Source organism: Schistocerca gregaria, chromosome 6 (genome assembly GCF_023897955.1).
Source record: "Schistocerca gregaria isolate iqSchGreg1 chromosome 6, iqSchGreg1.2, whole genome shotgun sequence".
NCBI classification, from domain to species: domain Eukaryota; kingdom Metazoa; phylum Arthropoda; class Insecta; order Orthoptera; family Acrididae; genus Schistocerca; species Schistocerca gregaria.
Window position 1 is genome coordinate 291,461,864 of NC_064925.1, and position 17,420 is coordinate 291,479,283.

The window sequence follows — 17,420 nt, forward strand, 5'->3', positions numbered from 1 at the left end:
TTTATTTTGACACATCAAATATAAACTTTCTTTTGAGATACCGTGTGTAACCATAATTAATACATTAATTCACCCATGCTCAGGCAGCCTTCGATTGTCAGTGTTACCTAGAATTGCATAAAAAACTACATGATGCTGTGACTTGAATTTGACATTGTGATATAAGCACAAACTACTCAACTATACAACTCTCATTTATGTCACTTATGCCACACACAGTTATGGTGTTAAGAATTATTTTACCAATAAAGTATTTAGAGTTGTTGAGTGCACGAAAGACTATCCCTCTGTCATAAACTTTCCAATGCTCACTGACTCCTAGACCAAAAGGCATAAACTGGGTGTGCCAATCACCTTGCCATATTCTTACTAATTCCACAGAACAGCCTGCTCTAGCTTCCTGTTATGAAGTGGTTACTTTACATGTTTGTACTGAATTAATTTTATGATGGGATTTATGAGGAATGTAAGAAGTTGGTTAATATCTGAGAGTGTGCAGGACTAAACTATGACAAAATTTTGGGGGTCATTTAGGAATTTTTTGTATAAAGTACCAATGGTCTCCACAGGATACTCATCCCAGAGCAACTACACTTTACTTGGTTTTTTACTACAGTTTTCTTTGTGTCTGTAATGCACTGAAAATATCTGCACAAATGTCAATGGTATGTATTGTTCCTCTTGGTCAGAAACAAACTTGTTCCATTCAATCATGGTACAGTACTTCCTGTTCACAACAGCAATTACCATTTCTCTTCGACCTCAAGCTCGCATTTATTCAAATCGTTCTGTCCCTGTCACACACACACACACACGTATCGGTTCAATGACTTCAATGGAAGAGTGGCACAGTTTCTGTAAACAGTACTTTTTCAATAGTTCTGCGTTATACATTTTGTTGACAACATATTTTATACTTTTTCACTGATATGGAAGTCTTTTCACAGAAACAAAGATAATTGGGATAATAACCAAATAAAGCATAATTGCATTATTACTCTGTAATGAGCCACCAAAGCCCACAAGTCACATCCATAAATAACCTCCAAAATTTTGTTAGCAGAGTTTGGGTTCACCCTGTATATCACACACTACCTAAACTCCTTAGAGTTACGTGCTAAGTCCACAAAAATACTCCGTGTATGGATTGGACATTCTACAAAAAACACTGAGAAATGCTGCTTTGCTGTATAACTGGAAGGCATGACATAAGACTGGTGGTAAATGATGATGAAACATGTGAAAATATTAAGTGTTACAGGTTGCATTTATTTCAGTTGTTGCATTGCTGTCGACAAAATCTCAGTATATATACACATATATACATATTGTCAGCTCTTCTATTTCCTTGAAAATCCAAATGATAGATTTCATATCACAACATGTACACATACGGTAATGTTCATACAGCTGTGAGAATGTAGACATGAAATGACAGAACATTCAACTTAAACAAAAACTGGTTTCTTGCTATATGGAGTGTCTGCAGGCGACTAAAAGGTAATTATTAAAAAGTATGAAAACCTGAAATCTAGTTCCAAGTTTTCATAATCAAAGATGTGATGAACTCGTTGGTAACCACTAACTATTGTTAGTGAAATGAATCTGTCTGTCTGTCTGTCTTCTATTTTTATAATAAGTATTGATCTAGTGCACAGATCACCTTCAGAATCTGTTTACCAAATCAAATCTATTATGTGTATCTATAGGTCCATGCATTACCACTCAACATAATCTAACAAAACTAAAATTATTTTTATAAATACATAAAATTGATCACATTTTACTAAGTCAAACTGGCAGGAGATATTCCTTTAGTCAACTTACACGTACATATAAATTACTTCCATTCTCTCTTGCATTAAATTCAGTTCATCCTCATCCTCGGAGCGCGCGCGCACGCACACGCACACACGCACACACACACACACACACACACACACACACACACACAGACTTTACTTTTCATACTCATCTGAGTGCACGGAGATATTAGAGAAAAGTGACTGTTCACTATTTGCTTTTCCTGATACACGGAAAAATTTGAGTATGCTGCCATCAGCCCCTGACCCAGAACGTTTACGTCTCTTGGGTGTATAATGTGATGACACAACAGCTGCCTTTAGAACACACGGTTTTTCTTTCTGCAATTTAGTTAACCAGTCAATATTTTCCTTTTGTAGTGGACTCCGGTTGCAAAAGTGGTGTGGAGATGTCCCATCCACAACATAATTGGGGAGTTTGTCTGTTGGAGAGGAGAACAAAGATCGTGAATTACAAAAGCTGGGGTTGTTGTCTTCTTTCATATCAATACTTTTCTCTCCAGGACTGAAAAGTCTCCTTGCACCTCTAGAATCACTAGGTGTTCTCTCCAACATTTCCCCATTGTTTTCTTTAATTGGAGATAAAACTGATCGCTTCTTATTTGTAGAGCCCTGTGAGTCCTCATCTTCCATCATATCTTCCAAGCGCCTTTTCAATGAATGTCTCTCTCTAACAGATGTAGTTCTATCCTTTGCAGATAAACATTTTGAACAGGGTGTTACCAGTTTGCCACTGTTACAACTCTTGCATTCCTCCAACTCTGGTGTTTGCATATCTGATACAACTGGTGTTCTCTGATGATTGAAGATGTATTTTTTGTGGGATCTAGGTGTTGTTTCCAAAGTGGCCACAATGTTTTGTGCCTGTTGAAATGTGGGTCCCACAATTTTTTCTGCAACACCTCTAAGCTTTTGCCTTGGAACCAGGCCTGGAGAAACAATGTCTTCTGCCCACCCTCGAATCTCCACTTCATTGTACTCTTCGTATTCATTACCAACTTCCCAATAACGGACATGCGCATCATCTGAGCACGTTACAATCTGAAAATAATAACAATTTGTTATATGAAATTTCAAATGGTAGCTGCATTATTATAAAAAAGAACACTAATTTCAAGAAACAACATGGTTATTAGACTGCAATTTTCCCCCTTGCATACTTAATGCATCAGCAATGACAAATCAAGTGAAGGTACAAAATTAAGGCAAACTTTTAAAATCAAAACTGGCAGGAGAAAAAAAGATAAAATAGCATTTTGAAGCTACACAATATTTATGGTGTAATATGAAAAAGATTAAGTCAGAAGATCATTAAAATATGCAAAAGCAGGCCAATGCATACTTTGAGCATGCACAACTCCAAGTACTGTCACATATATGCAAATATAAGACAACACTGCTTCAGGAAGAAAAAGGAATTGGTTGCGGGAGTTGAAAGGTAGTGGCGGGCAAGAAGGTTATACAGAGTCACTCACCCTTCGACAATCTGCAGTGCACTTTACATCACAAGACAGTCCAGTTTCAAACTGTTATTCTGCATCTCTACTAACTCTCAGCAGCCAATAAGATTTGTTGTGTAAATTGGAATAGGAAGGAGAGGGGGTGGGGGAAGGGAAGGAACTATTGGCATCAGCTGCATTGGGACACCAGGCAGAATCAGTGAAAATGTGTGCCAGACTAGGAGCCAAACTCAGGGTATCCTACTTACTAGGCAGTTGTGTTTACCACTGCACCACCTGGCCATGTCTGAAAGAACAGACACCATTCGTACAATGAGATTTAGTCTTCCTCCAGACACCTTGCCATGAATAGTGCTGGATGGTGATAAATGGTCTCCCCCAGACTGTGAAGTGGCCATACTTCAGAAACCATTCAGTTTTATGCACTATTGTCCATAGCAACACTTTATAATGTTTGGCAAAAGAGAAGGCATTTGCTCTCTCTATCTGCCATCACTACCTTCTGACGCGTCAGGCAGTATAACGTAATTGATAAGCATTTCTGCCATTTTGAAAGATTTTAACAGGGAGATTACTCCATTACTTTGCAGATTGTGCTTAAGTGGAATTTCGTATTTTATTACTGAAAACAAACGGTGAATTTTCTACAGTATAATATAGAAAATTTTGAAGTAATTCTATTTCAAATTGTTATACCAAGCAGCAACGAACGAACCACCTTACAAAATATTTAATTAGGGGTTTAAAACCAACTACCAACAGAGAAAATATCCATGTAATCACAGGAAAATGCAACCTGATAAACAAGCAGGGAATAAGGCATGAAATAAGAGAAGTGGGAAAAACAAGTACATAAGGAACTGTATTGTTGGATTAAATCTGGTCCTGATAGAAGAAACCAAATGAGTCAAGAGTAATATAATTGGCATAAATTCATTCCTAGTGTCTTTAAAATTTAAACTACTTGTGATTATAATAATCACTCTCAGATGTGACGTAACACAATAATACCACCACTGCTGAGACAAAGCAGGGATTTGTACAGTTAGATCCAAGGTAGAAGATTGTCCAAAACCTGAGCCACTATTTCCTTCTTGTTTGGGTGCCTATTCACCACTCAGTGCCTCCACAAATGTTAATCCTTATCCATTCCACTGCTTATTCCACCAGGGTGTTATATCGAGTTCCCAATATCAGATTAATATGATCAATGACAACACACAATTTAGCAATTCATACTAACCTGCATATCACCAACAGGACACCATGCAACGCATGTAACTTCTAAGTAGTGTCCAGCCAGTGTTGTCACTGGTCTACCAGGCTGGCTGGTATTCCAAATATAAGCCTTTTCATCACTAGAGCCACTTACAAGATATTGGCCATCTGGACTTAAGCAAGTTCTAACATAAAACGAACCTGTTTCATGCCCAGAGTATGTTGAAACTGTAAATAAAAAAAAGGCTATTTAGGTTACAAAAAACAAAATCATTCTGTTAATGATAAACCACACAAGTGGTAAATGGTAAATTACATAAGGATATGCATTTCAAACCATAATTTAGATCACATGAAATTTGTGCAGGCTTAAAACGAAGCTTTTTGTTAACCTGCACTAATTATTTAAAAAAATTGCATGTGTGCTAGTAGCAAAAAAAAAAAAAAAAAAAATTTCAAATTTTATACTGTCACCATAACCAGTTGCCACCCATTACAGTTCAACGAGGTTTTGCTGCAATGCTTTTAGGAAACTCAGTTAGAAACACAGTTTGCTCTAAGTTTTGTAGAGGTGTGGTGCAATTGAAAAACAGTTATTTTTACAGAAAAAGATCGCAACACCAAGAAATTATTAATGTAGAGTAATGAAATTTTTGGAATACATTTGTCTAGGTAACATGTGGAAGCAATTAACATTGCAAGATCATATAGTAATGTAAGTGCAAGTTAAGCCATTGAAAATGTGAAATGCTGGTACATTAATAACTGGTGTAGTCACCAGAATCTCGTCAGGGACTTACACCTAGTAAGTACGTGGCTGGCGACCACAGGGCCCCGAGCTGAGTCCTGGCATTGCTTCCACTTACTTGTGCCAGGCTCCTCACTTTTACTTTTCCTATCTGGCCACCCCTGGGCAGCTCTTTTTCTTTTCCGACCCTGATGCTATTAGGTTTCGAGGGCTAGGGGCCTTTCATTTTCTAACCTATACTCCTCATGCAGTGTCTGATCCAGAGCAGGTGACTGCTAAAGGTGTCTGTATCCCACGTTAGAGGCAGCCTCCAGAACTGCGAAAGGCAACGGAATATCACCGTAGATTATCTACCCTGCATAATGCAGTCTCCATTTTATGCACAAAAATGGCTTCCTCTCACGTTAAATCAGTATCCGGAGGTAAAATAGTCCCCCAATCATCAATCAGATCCCCAGAGGGCTGGGGGGCAGGGGGCGGGACAGCTTGGAAGGATGCAAAAAATTAAAAGGAGGATTGGTACCTGGAATGTTAGAACACTGCTACAAGCAGGAAAACTAGAAAACCTTAAAAGACAGATAGAAAAAGAATCATATGGACCTCGTTGGAGTTGCTGAGGTAAGATGGAATGGATGTGGAGAGTTACAGTCAGATGAATATTTATTGTACTACACAGGAGGAGAAGTAAAAGGAATGAATGGAGCAGGAATGATTATAACAAAGGAATTTGCTAAATGTGTGGAATATATGGGCTATGCAAATGACCGGGTTTTTGGTGTAAAGCTGAAAGGAGCACAAAAAGATTTACTGATTGTCCAGGTGTATATGTCAGCTTCAGAACATGATGATCAAACTGTAGAGGGAACGTACAATGTAATAGAGAGAACAATGGACGAAAATAAAAAAAATGCTGCAAAATAGTAATGGGAGTCTGGAACGCCATTGTGGGGAAAGGGAAAGAGGAAAACATAGTAGGCAGTCATGGTCTTAATGGTCTTAGAAAGAGAAATGATAGAGGTGAATGGCTAATTGACTTCTGCAGGGAAAGGCAGCTGATAGTGGCAAACACACGGTTCAAGAAACACAAGAGGAGGCTCTACACTTGGAAATCACCAGGGGATAAATACAGAAACCAAATCAATTTTATACTAATAGAAGAAAGATACAGAAATGGAATCAAGAAGGTGCACACATTACCAGGTGCAGATATAGCGACCACAATTTATTTATGGCAGAAATAGAAATAAGAATGAAAAAACTGAAGAAGGCGACCATGGTGAAGAAGTGGGGTCTAGAGAAGATAATATCCAACAAAGAAAATACTACAAAAATGCTGTCTCAGGAGTTTCTAAACACATTACGAGACAAAGAACCACCTGATAATGCTGGAATATGCTGAAAGAAGGAATCATTAAAGCAGGACAGCAAAATCTAGGATATTTAAAAGGTAAAAAGGGCAAAAAACACATGGGTCACACAAGAAATGATATCAAAGATGGAGGGGGAAGAAAATTTAAAAAGAAGACCACTGAAGTTGCACGAAAGATGTACCAAAGGTTAAATAATGAACTGCGAAGAGAAAGAGAGCAGGCTAGGAAAAATTGGCTAAAAGAGGAATGTGATGCAATTGAAGAACTGGACAAGAAAGGAAGATACAACTTACTATACAGCAGAGTAGGACTATGACATGGGATCAAAACAGAGCAGGAAGTGCTACTATGGAAATTTTGAGTAAAGACAAAGAGGTAGTGTACAAAGATTGCGATGATGTCCTCCAGAGATGGGAAGAATATCTAAAAGAGCTATTTGACACAGATCACAAACCAGAAACTCTGGAACTTGAATCACTCAGCAGTGTAAGTGATGACGAGAAAGGACCAACCATCATAATGAAAGAAGTAAAGTCTGCCATAGCTGCAATGAAAAATGGCGAACCGGTAGGTACAGATATGACACCGGTAGAAATATTAAAATGCTTGAACCAAGATGGAATAAGAGAAATATTGAGGTTATGTAATAAAATATATGACAGTGGTGAATGGCCTGAGGACTTTCTGACAACAGTAATGATTCCATTGCCGAAAAAAACAAGGAACCAAGAAATGCAGTGAGCACAGGACACTAAACATCACTTTGGCTGCATGTGAAATTAGGCTAAGAATAATTAATAAAAGACTTGAAAAAGTAATGGAGGAGAATCTTGGCGAGGAGCAGTTTGGCTTCAGATGGAATACAGGCACCAGATATGCAATAGAGCTCCTACAAATCTAGCAAGAAAGGTTTACTGAAAAAGGAAGAGACCTATTTATGTGCTTCAAATCAATCTAGAAAAGGCATTTGACAATGTGGTTTGGGACAAGCTGGCGACTATAATGAGGGAAAATAGAGTGGACTGGAAAACCAGAAGACTTGTAAACTCATTATATCTTAATCAAAAAGTTTCAATTAAAATTAGAGGAGAAAATACAAACTGGATCGGACTAGGAAAAGGAATAAGACAAGGATGCTGTCTATCACCTACTCTTTTCATCCTCTACTTGGAAAATATGATTGACCAATGCTCATTAGATGACAAAGGAGTAGAAATTGGAGGAAGAAGAGTAGGGTGTTTGAGGTTTGCTGATGACATGGTCCTTCTAGCCACAGGGGAAAAAGAATCGAAGGATTTGATGGACACCACTGAAGCTAGCGGAAAAAATTATGGAATGAAAATTAACACAAAGGAGGAAATAAAGAAATAAAAATTATACTGAATGGAGAAATATTAGAAAAGGTTCAAAATTTTAAGTATCTTGGAAGCAGGATAGACGCTGACTGGAAGTGCACCACAGAAATTAAAACAAGGATGGCAATGGCAAAAGAGGCATTTCATAAGAAAAGGCGAATTTTCTGCAGCGGTCTGGACAGAGAACTCAGGAAGAGACTCATAAAATGTCTTTATGGAGTGTTATTCTGTAAGGCACTGAAATATGGACTTCGAGGAAGAAAGACAGAAAAAGGCTGGAGGCTTTTGAGATGTGGACATGGCGGAGGATGGAAACAATAAGTTGGATGGACAGAGTAAAAAATGAAGAGGTACTGAGAAGAGTGGGAGAGTAAGACAGTTACTAGATGTAATAAAAAGAAGAGAAAGAAATTGGATTGGGCATATTTTAAGAAAGAATGATGGATTGGTAAAAACAGTTTTAGAAGGTTATGTAGAAGGGAAAAGGAAGCGAGGAAGAGAGAGATTTCAGATACTGGATTACGTGATGGACGGTACAACATACAGCAGCCCTCAGAAGGAAGCAACAGATCGCCGAAAATTGAGAGTAAAAGGACCTGATAATATAGCAGAAAACTGATGATGATGATGAGTCACCAGAATGCTGGATACAAGCACACAAACAAGCACTATGCCATTTTATGGGATGGAATTCCATGCCTGTTGCACTTGGTTAGTAAAGACAGGAAGAGGTAATGCTGTTTGTGGATGACACTGGAGTTGTCATCTGATGATATCCCAACTGGATACACATCTGGTGATTGAGTAGGCCAAGGAAACATGTCAACACTCTGAAGAGCATGTTGGGTTACAACAGTGGTATGAGGGCAAGTGGTACCCTGTTGGAAAACACCCCCTGGAATGCTGTTTGGCAGCACAACATGTTTGATCACCAGACTGATGTACAAGTTTGCAGTCAGTGGGCATGGGATAACCATGAGAGTGCTCCTGCTGTCATACAAAGACACACACCAAATCACGACCCCAGGTGTATGCCCAGGTGTCTACCACACAGACAGGTTGTTTGCAGGTGCCCCCCCCCCCCCCCCCCACCTGGCTTCCTTCTGGCCAACACACAGCCATAATTGGAGGCAAGGTAGAACCAGCTTGCATCCAAAAACACAACAGGCCTCCAACCTCCCCTCCAACGAGGTCTCATTTAACTACTCTTGAAGTCACAAATGGCGGTGGTTTGGGGTCAGTGAAATGCACGCTACAGGGCATATGGCTCTGAGCTGTCACTGAAGTAACCTCGCAAGTGTTTGTTGTGTCACTGTGGTACCTACTGCTGCTCAAATTGCTGCTACAGATGCAGTAGAATGCACCAGAGCCATACACTGAATATGATGGTCTTCCTTCTTGGTAGTGTTACATAGCTGTCCAGAGCCTGATCTTTCTGCAACTACATTCTCATGGCTTCCACTACCAACAATCATGTATAGTGGGTACATTTCTGCCAGTCTTTCAGCAGTATCATAGAAGAAACATCCAGCTTCTCTAGCCCTATTACATGATCTTGTTCAAGCTCAATAAGGTGTTGATAATAGCATCTTTGTTGCCTTAAGGCATTCTTGACAGACATCAACTCACATGTCCAGCCTCAAAGGTAACTATAGCTCGCATCATGTTGGAAGGCAGCCCTATTTTCAGCCATTCTGCGCATCCCTCACCAGTCACTGCTAACAGCCAGTGAGACTTATTCTCTTTCCAAGCAGCTAGCTGCAAGTTACAAACTGAACTGCAGGAAACTCTCTCCCACATGCTGTGCAGTTGCTGTATTTTGCGCCAATGCAGTTTCATTCACACAGCAACCGAATTATTCACTCTGATGTTGATGTTAGTTTCTTGTAGCAATATAGTTGTGAATGTGTATCTGCTAACATTTTAGTGTGATTTCCAAATGAAATTGTCATATGATGGCAATAAATGTGAAGTTCCTCTAAAGCAACTTTAATTAAATTGCATGCCTATGGAGTGTCGCCTTGGTTGTGTGACTGGTTTCGTGATTTCCTGCAAGATAGATCACTGTATATAGTAATCAATGGAAAATCGATAGAAGTGTTATCTGGCATTTGCAAGGAAGTGTTATAGGTGTTCCTCTGTTCCTCATCTAATAAATGGTTTAGGGGACTATCTGAGGAGCCCTCTTACACTGTTTGCAGATGATGCTATTATTTACTGTGTTGTAAAGTCATCAGAGATTAAAACTAATTAGAAAATGACTTACACAAGACATCTGTATGGTGAGGAAAGTGACAATTGGCTCTAAATAATGAAAATCTGAAGTCATCCACATGAGTACTGAAAGGAATCCGCTAATTTGGTTTACTGGGTAAAACACACTATTTTAAAGGCTGTAAATTCAACTGAATACTTAAGGATTACAATAATGAATAATTTAAAATGAAACTATCACATGAATAACATCGTGTGGAAAGCAAGCCAAAGATTGTGATTTATTGGTAGAACACTTAGAGAGACTACTTACACTATGCTTTACCACCCTCTTTGCGAGTATTGCTGTCAGGTGTGGGATCCACAGCGGATAGAATTGATCAAAAAAAGTTCAAAGAAGGGCAGCTTGTTTTGTATTTGCATGAAATAGGAGAGAGACTGCCACGGATATGATACGCGATTTGAGTTGGCGATCATCTAAACAAAGGCATTTTTTGTTGTGGCAGTTTTTCCTCATAAAATTTCAGTCGCCAACTTTCTCATCTGCGTGTGAAAATACTTTGTTGGCACCCACCTAAACAGAGAGGAAGGTTCATCTTATTGTATTAAGAGAAATTAGAGCTCGCATGCGAAGATTAAAGCTTTCGTGCTTCCTGCGCACTGTTTGAGAGGAGAACGGTAGAGAAATAACTTGGAGGTGGTTCTATCAACGTTCTGCCAGGAACTTAATTGTGAATTGCAGAGTAATCATATAGATGTAGATGCTTCACAAGCAATGCCGGAGGTTGGTTTTAAACATCTTAAGGATAGAGTTTTTAACTGAAAGAAGTGACACAGAAGCAACTCGAAGCACATCTGTTGTAAAGATGCACGATACGAGAGGAGGTGGTTGTTCTACAGTGTATTACAGTGGTGAAACATGGGTGATCAGAATCATTCCATGAACATCTGCTGGAAAACAAGTGATGGTACTGACGGTTTTAAAGTTCCCTTAGGAAAAGGTTCTCAGATACTTATTCTACTTGCTGAGTCTTCTTATGATTTGGTTCCTGAGAGTAAACTTATAATTAGGTGTAAGAAAAACAGCAGTGACTACCATTCAGAAATGAATGCTGTCGCTTTCAAGAAGTAATTCACTGAACAATTCTTACTATACCTAGCTTCAAAGTCTGTCACTTTAATTACAGTGACAGTTATCATTAAGCTGTTACAGAGAAATGACCACGTACAAGCATCAGGAAAGGGAATATTGTGCTCTGACTGAAAACTAAAAATATTCCAGACAATATAAGCCACACTCATGCTGAACTCCTACAGCTCGTTAATTTATAAAAGTTATGCAGCAGAACGTACAAATTTGACTTCCTTGCATGTGAATGTGGTCGCATAGTTTTGCATTTACCGACATATTACTGTCAGTATAATCCAATCACAGGATACAAGCTATGTGGGTGAAAAAAAATAAGGGAAAAAAAACATTCAAGATAACAGACACTGAAATGCTTGTACATGAAGCAATAGACAGGGTCCCCTTCAGTGTGGGCATACTTGTGTGTGTCATGCTGAAAAGTTTCAAAAGTAAGACTTTCACAAGGAGGTGAAGATGGATAAAAGCCTTGAACGTATCATCCTAAATTTCCAATCATAGGGTTCAGACATGGACTCAGATAGCAGATGGTATTACGATGTAGACTTTGAAACAGAGTAAAGTAATGATCTGTCTTGGTTTTAAAGACTCATAGTTTAAAAACATTTTTGTTAACATATCGATTGCATACACTGTACATGAGAACTTCCTAGCATTTATTGATTAGGAATATGTAGCCAGTTAAGTATTCAGACTATAATGTAAAACACATTGCCCAAGGCGAAGTTAAGCTTTTCCCAACATGTTGTATTACTCGTGAGAATGCAGCTACATAAATTTGTCAAAATCTCGCATATTTCGACACATAAAGCCCTGTCATTTTCATGGCACAAATTGGAAAACGCCTTAAAATGAAAGGGAGGGTTACCTGTCGAGATAGCGGTGGTTTTTAACATTATCAGTCAGCATTCCTTTGAGTTATTCACAGGAAGTGGTTCATTGTGAACTTGTTCAATGGGCCATAAATAGGTTCTCCCACTGTAACGTCAAACGAGTTATTTTCAACTCATAATACCTTGTTGACTACAAAAAATGTGATAACATACTGACAATTTTTACGATATAAAAAATTATATCAGTACCAGCAGTGTCAAACAAATATAATGATTTTGGTTTGAGTTCGAAGTTTATTTTGTTATGTATTACATTTTTACTTATAATACAGTGCAAATCGCAATAATTGGCAATTACTGCAACTATTTTCGATGACCTTGTCATTAGACAAAAATTGTTCTTGACTCTTTACAAAGCCGTATCAGCTGTTCTCACCCTCTGACATCATACAGACAATCGCTGTGGAGCAATGGACACAATCTCAAGACTTAGAAGTAATATTTGTCTCAGGTAGACAACTGATCGAAACAACTTTTAAAATGTATTATTCCCTCATGGATCTGTACATATAATATGACGTATCGAAGGCAAATTAACCTGATTGTTGTCCGCAGCAACACAGTTCTGCAACACGGACTTTGTTTGCCTGCTCTCTGCCGCCATGTGCAAATCTCATTTGCTCCGCACCTCCCTATCACTCCGCCTCCATGCACAGAAGCACCTTCCTATATGAAGCAGGCTAACATTCACGAGCATTACAGCATGTATTTAATGGAGACCAAACTACGAGGATATCGGTCCCTTGTTTCTAATACAACAATGCCGCAAGTGTGAGCATAAAACAGACAAGACATATAACACAAAACAGAAAGAAAGGAAAAACCACATGAACAAAGGAAAGGCTACAAACACTAAAAGGAACAATTGAGGACAAGAAAACCACAGAGAAATTCTAGAAACAGAAGACAATAAAAGAAGAAAGCAGATTACAGTGGCTGACCAACCAAGAGAATAAAAAGGAAAAGCCAGTCACTCTGCAGCACTCTCCGCCCCTAAAAACACAAGGGTGGAGGACACAGAGGGACAAAGGAAATGTGCTAAAACTTAGATCAAATGATGAAACCCACCATCACGAATAAAACGTAAAACTAAATCAACCAATGACGCACTGCCAGATAAATGAGCGGCAACTAATCCAGTAATCCAAGATTTCATCGCCGGGCAGTCAAAGTGGGACAGTGCACCAGAATATGGGCCACTGTCAACCGGGCGCCGCACCGACACTCAGGCGGGCCGATAGCTATCCACATAAAGTGGATTTTTACTGGGTTTGAGCACTAGAATGATGGTGCTCTCCCGCCATAGCAATGGAAAGATGCCATCGCACCAGATTCAGTTGAAGATGACGAGGATATGTCGCTTGTAGTCAGATGAGAGATGTTTAATCATCAGGCTGTGGATCCGATCAGGCCCAGGAGCTGTGTCGGGACAATGTGCAAGGGCACTGAGGAGTTCCCACTACGTAAATGGGGCATTATAGGATTCTCTGCAGCGTGTAGTGAATGAGAGAACATTCCCTTCCAGCCACCGTTTGAGTGTGCAAAAGGCTGGAGGGTAACTCTCGGATGCAGAGGCTTGAGCAAAGTGCTCAGCAAACTGCTCGGCAATCACATTGTGTCAATACATAACTCGCTATTTATAGTAACACCGGGGACAGCTGTTGGGGCCTGGTATCTAAAAAAGACGTTTGATCTTTGCCAGACTTGGGACGGTGACATGTGGCACCCAATGGTGGAGATATATCTCTCTCCCAACACTCCTCCTTCCGTTGTTTGATAAAGTAGCAAACACAGGCACGGAGCTGTTTAAAGGCTATGAGATGCTCCAGGGAAGGATGCCGCTTTAAAGATCACCGACGCTCCTTAATTGCTTCAGCGACTTCTGGCGACCACCAAGGGACTGCCTTTAGCTGGGGGCACCCTAAAGAAGAAGGGATTGCGTTTTCTGCTGCAGAAACAATTTTTGTACTCACCTGCTCAATCATCACATCGATGTTACCGTGTGGGGAAGATTCAACAGCGACAGCAGAGGTGGTAATTTCCCAGTCGCCTTGTTTAAAGCCCATCTGGGCAGGTGTCCGTGGGCCTGATGCCGGGGCAGTGACAGGAAGATGGGGAAGTGATCACTATCACAAAAGTCGTCATGTGCTCTCCAGTGGATAGATGGGAGAAGTCCCAGGCTGCAAATTGATAAATCAATGGCCAAGAAACTACCATGAGCTACACTGAAATGTGTGGCAGCCCCAGTATTTAAAAGGCAGAGGTCAAACTGAGACAGTAAAGTTTTGACATCTCTGCCTCAGCCAGGAAGTATTGTCCACCTCACAAGGGGTTATGGGCGTTGTAATCTTCCCAAAGTAGGAAAGGTTTATGGAGTTGATCAGTCAGTGCAGCTAATACAATCAGGGGTACTGTACCATCTGGAGGAAGATACACATTGGAGACAGTTATTCCTGTGTCGCCCTTATTCTGATAGCCACAGTTGAAGAGGGGTTTTAAGGGGCACAGTTTCACTAGAGGCTGAGTTTAGGACATAAACGCAAACTCCACCTGACACTCTATTATAGTCGCTATAGTTCCTGTAATATCCCTAATAGCCACGAAGGGCAGGGGTCTGCACTGCTGGGAAGCAGGATTCCTGGAAGGCAATGCAGATAGCAGGTGTAAAGGTTAACAGCTGCTGTAGCTCAGCAAGGCGGTGGGGGGCGGGGGGGAGGGGGGGGGGGGTCGAAGATGCCGCAATTCCACAGGAGGATTGACGTCATTGTGAGACTGGGAAGGCATGGAACATTCAATTTGGCAGTTTCGCCTTAGGGTCACCTGCTGCCATCGATTTATTGCCTGAGCAGTCTATATCCATTGTGTCTGAGGATCTGGCGAGATCTAGGTCCTCATCGGACGCCAGAATCTCTACTGCGTCCTAAAAAACAGAGCTTGTAGGTAGCGGTGGTGGGGCGTGCCACCTCAATTACCCTGGTCTTAGGGGTATTCTTTTTGGGTTTCTCTCACTGTTCCTTGGGTTTCCCTGCCTGAGAGGACTTCACTGACTCGGTGTGAAGCCCTATGACCAGCTGCTTTTGAGCTCTTCGGCCACTGGCGGGTGTCTTCTTTCCCACTAGCAGAAACCTAGGAAGGGAGTGACCCAAGGGACCCCTTCCCAGTAAGAGAAGCCGAATACGACTTATGCTTCTCTAGCTTAAAAGTGGGGATAGCCGTCCCAGCCCTCCACCATAAAGGGGGCAGGTGTAGTCTTCTGGCTCTGAGAGGTTACTGGGGTTTGTGGAGCTGATGGGGCCAGAACTGTTATAGCGGCGGCATAAGACAATGTCACACGTACAGGATGCAGGCATTCAAATTTTCTCTTAGCCTCAGTGTAGGTCAGTCAGTCCAGGTTCTTGTGCGCCATGATTTTCCTTTCTGCAGTCTGGCAAGCAAGGCGAATGGTGCTCTCCACAGTTGACACAGATGGGAGGTAGGGCACATAGAATATTGGGATGTGATGGACGTCTGCAATCTCGACATGTGACACTGGAAGTGCAAAGGGAAGACATAAGGCCGAACTTCCAGCACTTAAAGCACTGCATCGGGGGAGGGATATAGGCCTTTACATCACAGCGGCAGACCATCACCTTGACTTTTTCAGGCAATGTATCACCCTCGAAGGCCAAGATGAAGGCACTGGTGGCAACCTGATTACCCCTTGGACCCTGGTGGACACACCGGATGAAATGTACATCTCGCCGCTCTAAATTAGCGTCCATCTCGTCAGGGTGCAAAAGAAGGTCGTTGTGAAATATCATACCCTGGACCATAGCTTTTATGGGGTGTGATGGTTACAGAAGCATCCTCCAGCTTGTCACAAGCAAGTAACATCTGTGACTGTGCAGAGGATGCTGTTTTGATCCAGACTGACCCAGATCTCTTTTTGGACAATCCCTCCACCTCCCAAATCTTGTCCTCTAAATGTTCAACAAAAAACTGAGGAATCCTCATCAGTTCTCGAACATACAAGGTACCAGTGCGAGTAAGATCCTCTGCCATCCTTATCCTGACATTCCTCCCATGGGGTGGCCAGGGAGGTGAACAATTTGTGCGTTGAATTGAGCTCATGATCTCTTGGAGACTGCTGGTGTTTCACCAGCAGCATGAGATGATGGACCTACGCTTCATCGCATGTCATCTGCCCTGATACCACCCACTCCGACCAGGTGCCCTCCCCACGGGCGCCACCCAGCCGCAGCAAAGGCCACCTGGCATGATGGCCACTGCTAGTAGTCCCAACGCCCAAGGGGGATGGGCATCTACACCTTGGCATACATGGGGAGTTAATGGCACAGGCATCAGCAGAGTAGTCCCTGTGTGGTCAGGGGGCTACAACCAACAGGGTACAAGGTGCTACAACCAACAGGGTACATGGTTGCCTCACCACAATGGACTGGCTTCCGTGCTGGGTAACAGGTGCAAAGAAGTCCATGGTCATCATCGACGCAGGAAGCGACACTGTGTAGTGCATGGTGGAAAACGCACTCAGGAAGGTGTCCTCGCCCAAGAGATGGAGAATGAATGGGACTAAAATGCGACAACAAGAATGGGCTAAAGATCTCAATGCACAATGGACACAAAGCACCATGTAAGGCGCCCTTCCCCAATTGGCTCACTCTTCGGGATAATTTTGAAAAATGGGGGTCAAGCCTTACAGGGGACCATCACAAAGGCCGAAATATGAGAGACTCCTTTTAGTCACCTCTTACGACAGACAGGGATACCTCGGGCCTATTCTAGACCCCGGATCCAACCCACAGGGGAACCACATTTAGATTATGTCACACACCTCCTTGATGTTGCGCTATTTGTTTTTTTTTTTCTTTTCTTTTCTTTTTTTCTTTTTGGTCAGGGTATTCTGAAACTCAAATGTGTTTTGTGAGAGCTGAATTATTTTTCAGCAGCATAATCAAATTAATGTTTCAGATTAAATATCAAAAGGTGTAATAGAACTGCCACGTTTCTCAGAGCCTTTTATTGCAACTGTTCCACTTCTAAATCTGCCAGTAACAAGCAATCCACTGTACAATGGTGTCTTGTATTTGGTGGCAGAAAGTGTAATTTTTCATGTAGTTAATCTCATTTTTTGTTGATTGTGCCACTTCCACTGTACTGAAAGCTATGTTAAATGTTTATTACATTTCTGACTC

At 41.1% G+C, this 17,420-nt stretch overlaps 1 protein-coding gene across 3 annotated transcripts in view; it reads right to left on the reverse strand.

Moving 5' to 3' along the window:
* Positions 1 to 672: 672 nt before the first annotated feature.
* LOC126279063 (protein lethal(2)denticleless) overlaps positions 673 to 17,420 on the reverse strand; it is a 64,898-nt gene continuing 48,150 nt past the window's right edge. For all 3 annotated transcript variants that reach the window (XM_049979499.1, XM_049979501.1, XM_049979500.1), the window contains exons 8-9: positions 4,527 to 4,729; positions 673 to 2,864 (exon numbers count right to left, since the gene is read on the reverse strand). In XM_049979499.1, coding sequence (XP_049835456.1) covers positions 1,959 to 2,864; positions 4,527 to 4,729 — 1,109 coding nt within the window. In that variant the 3' untranslated portion in view covers positions 673 to 1,958. The remainder of the gene's footprint in view (positions 2,865 to 4,526; positions 4,730 to 17,420) is intronic.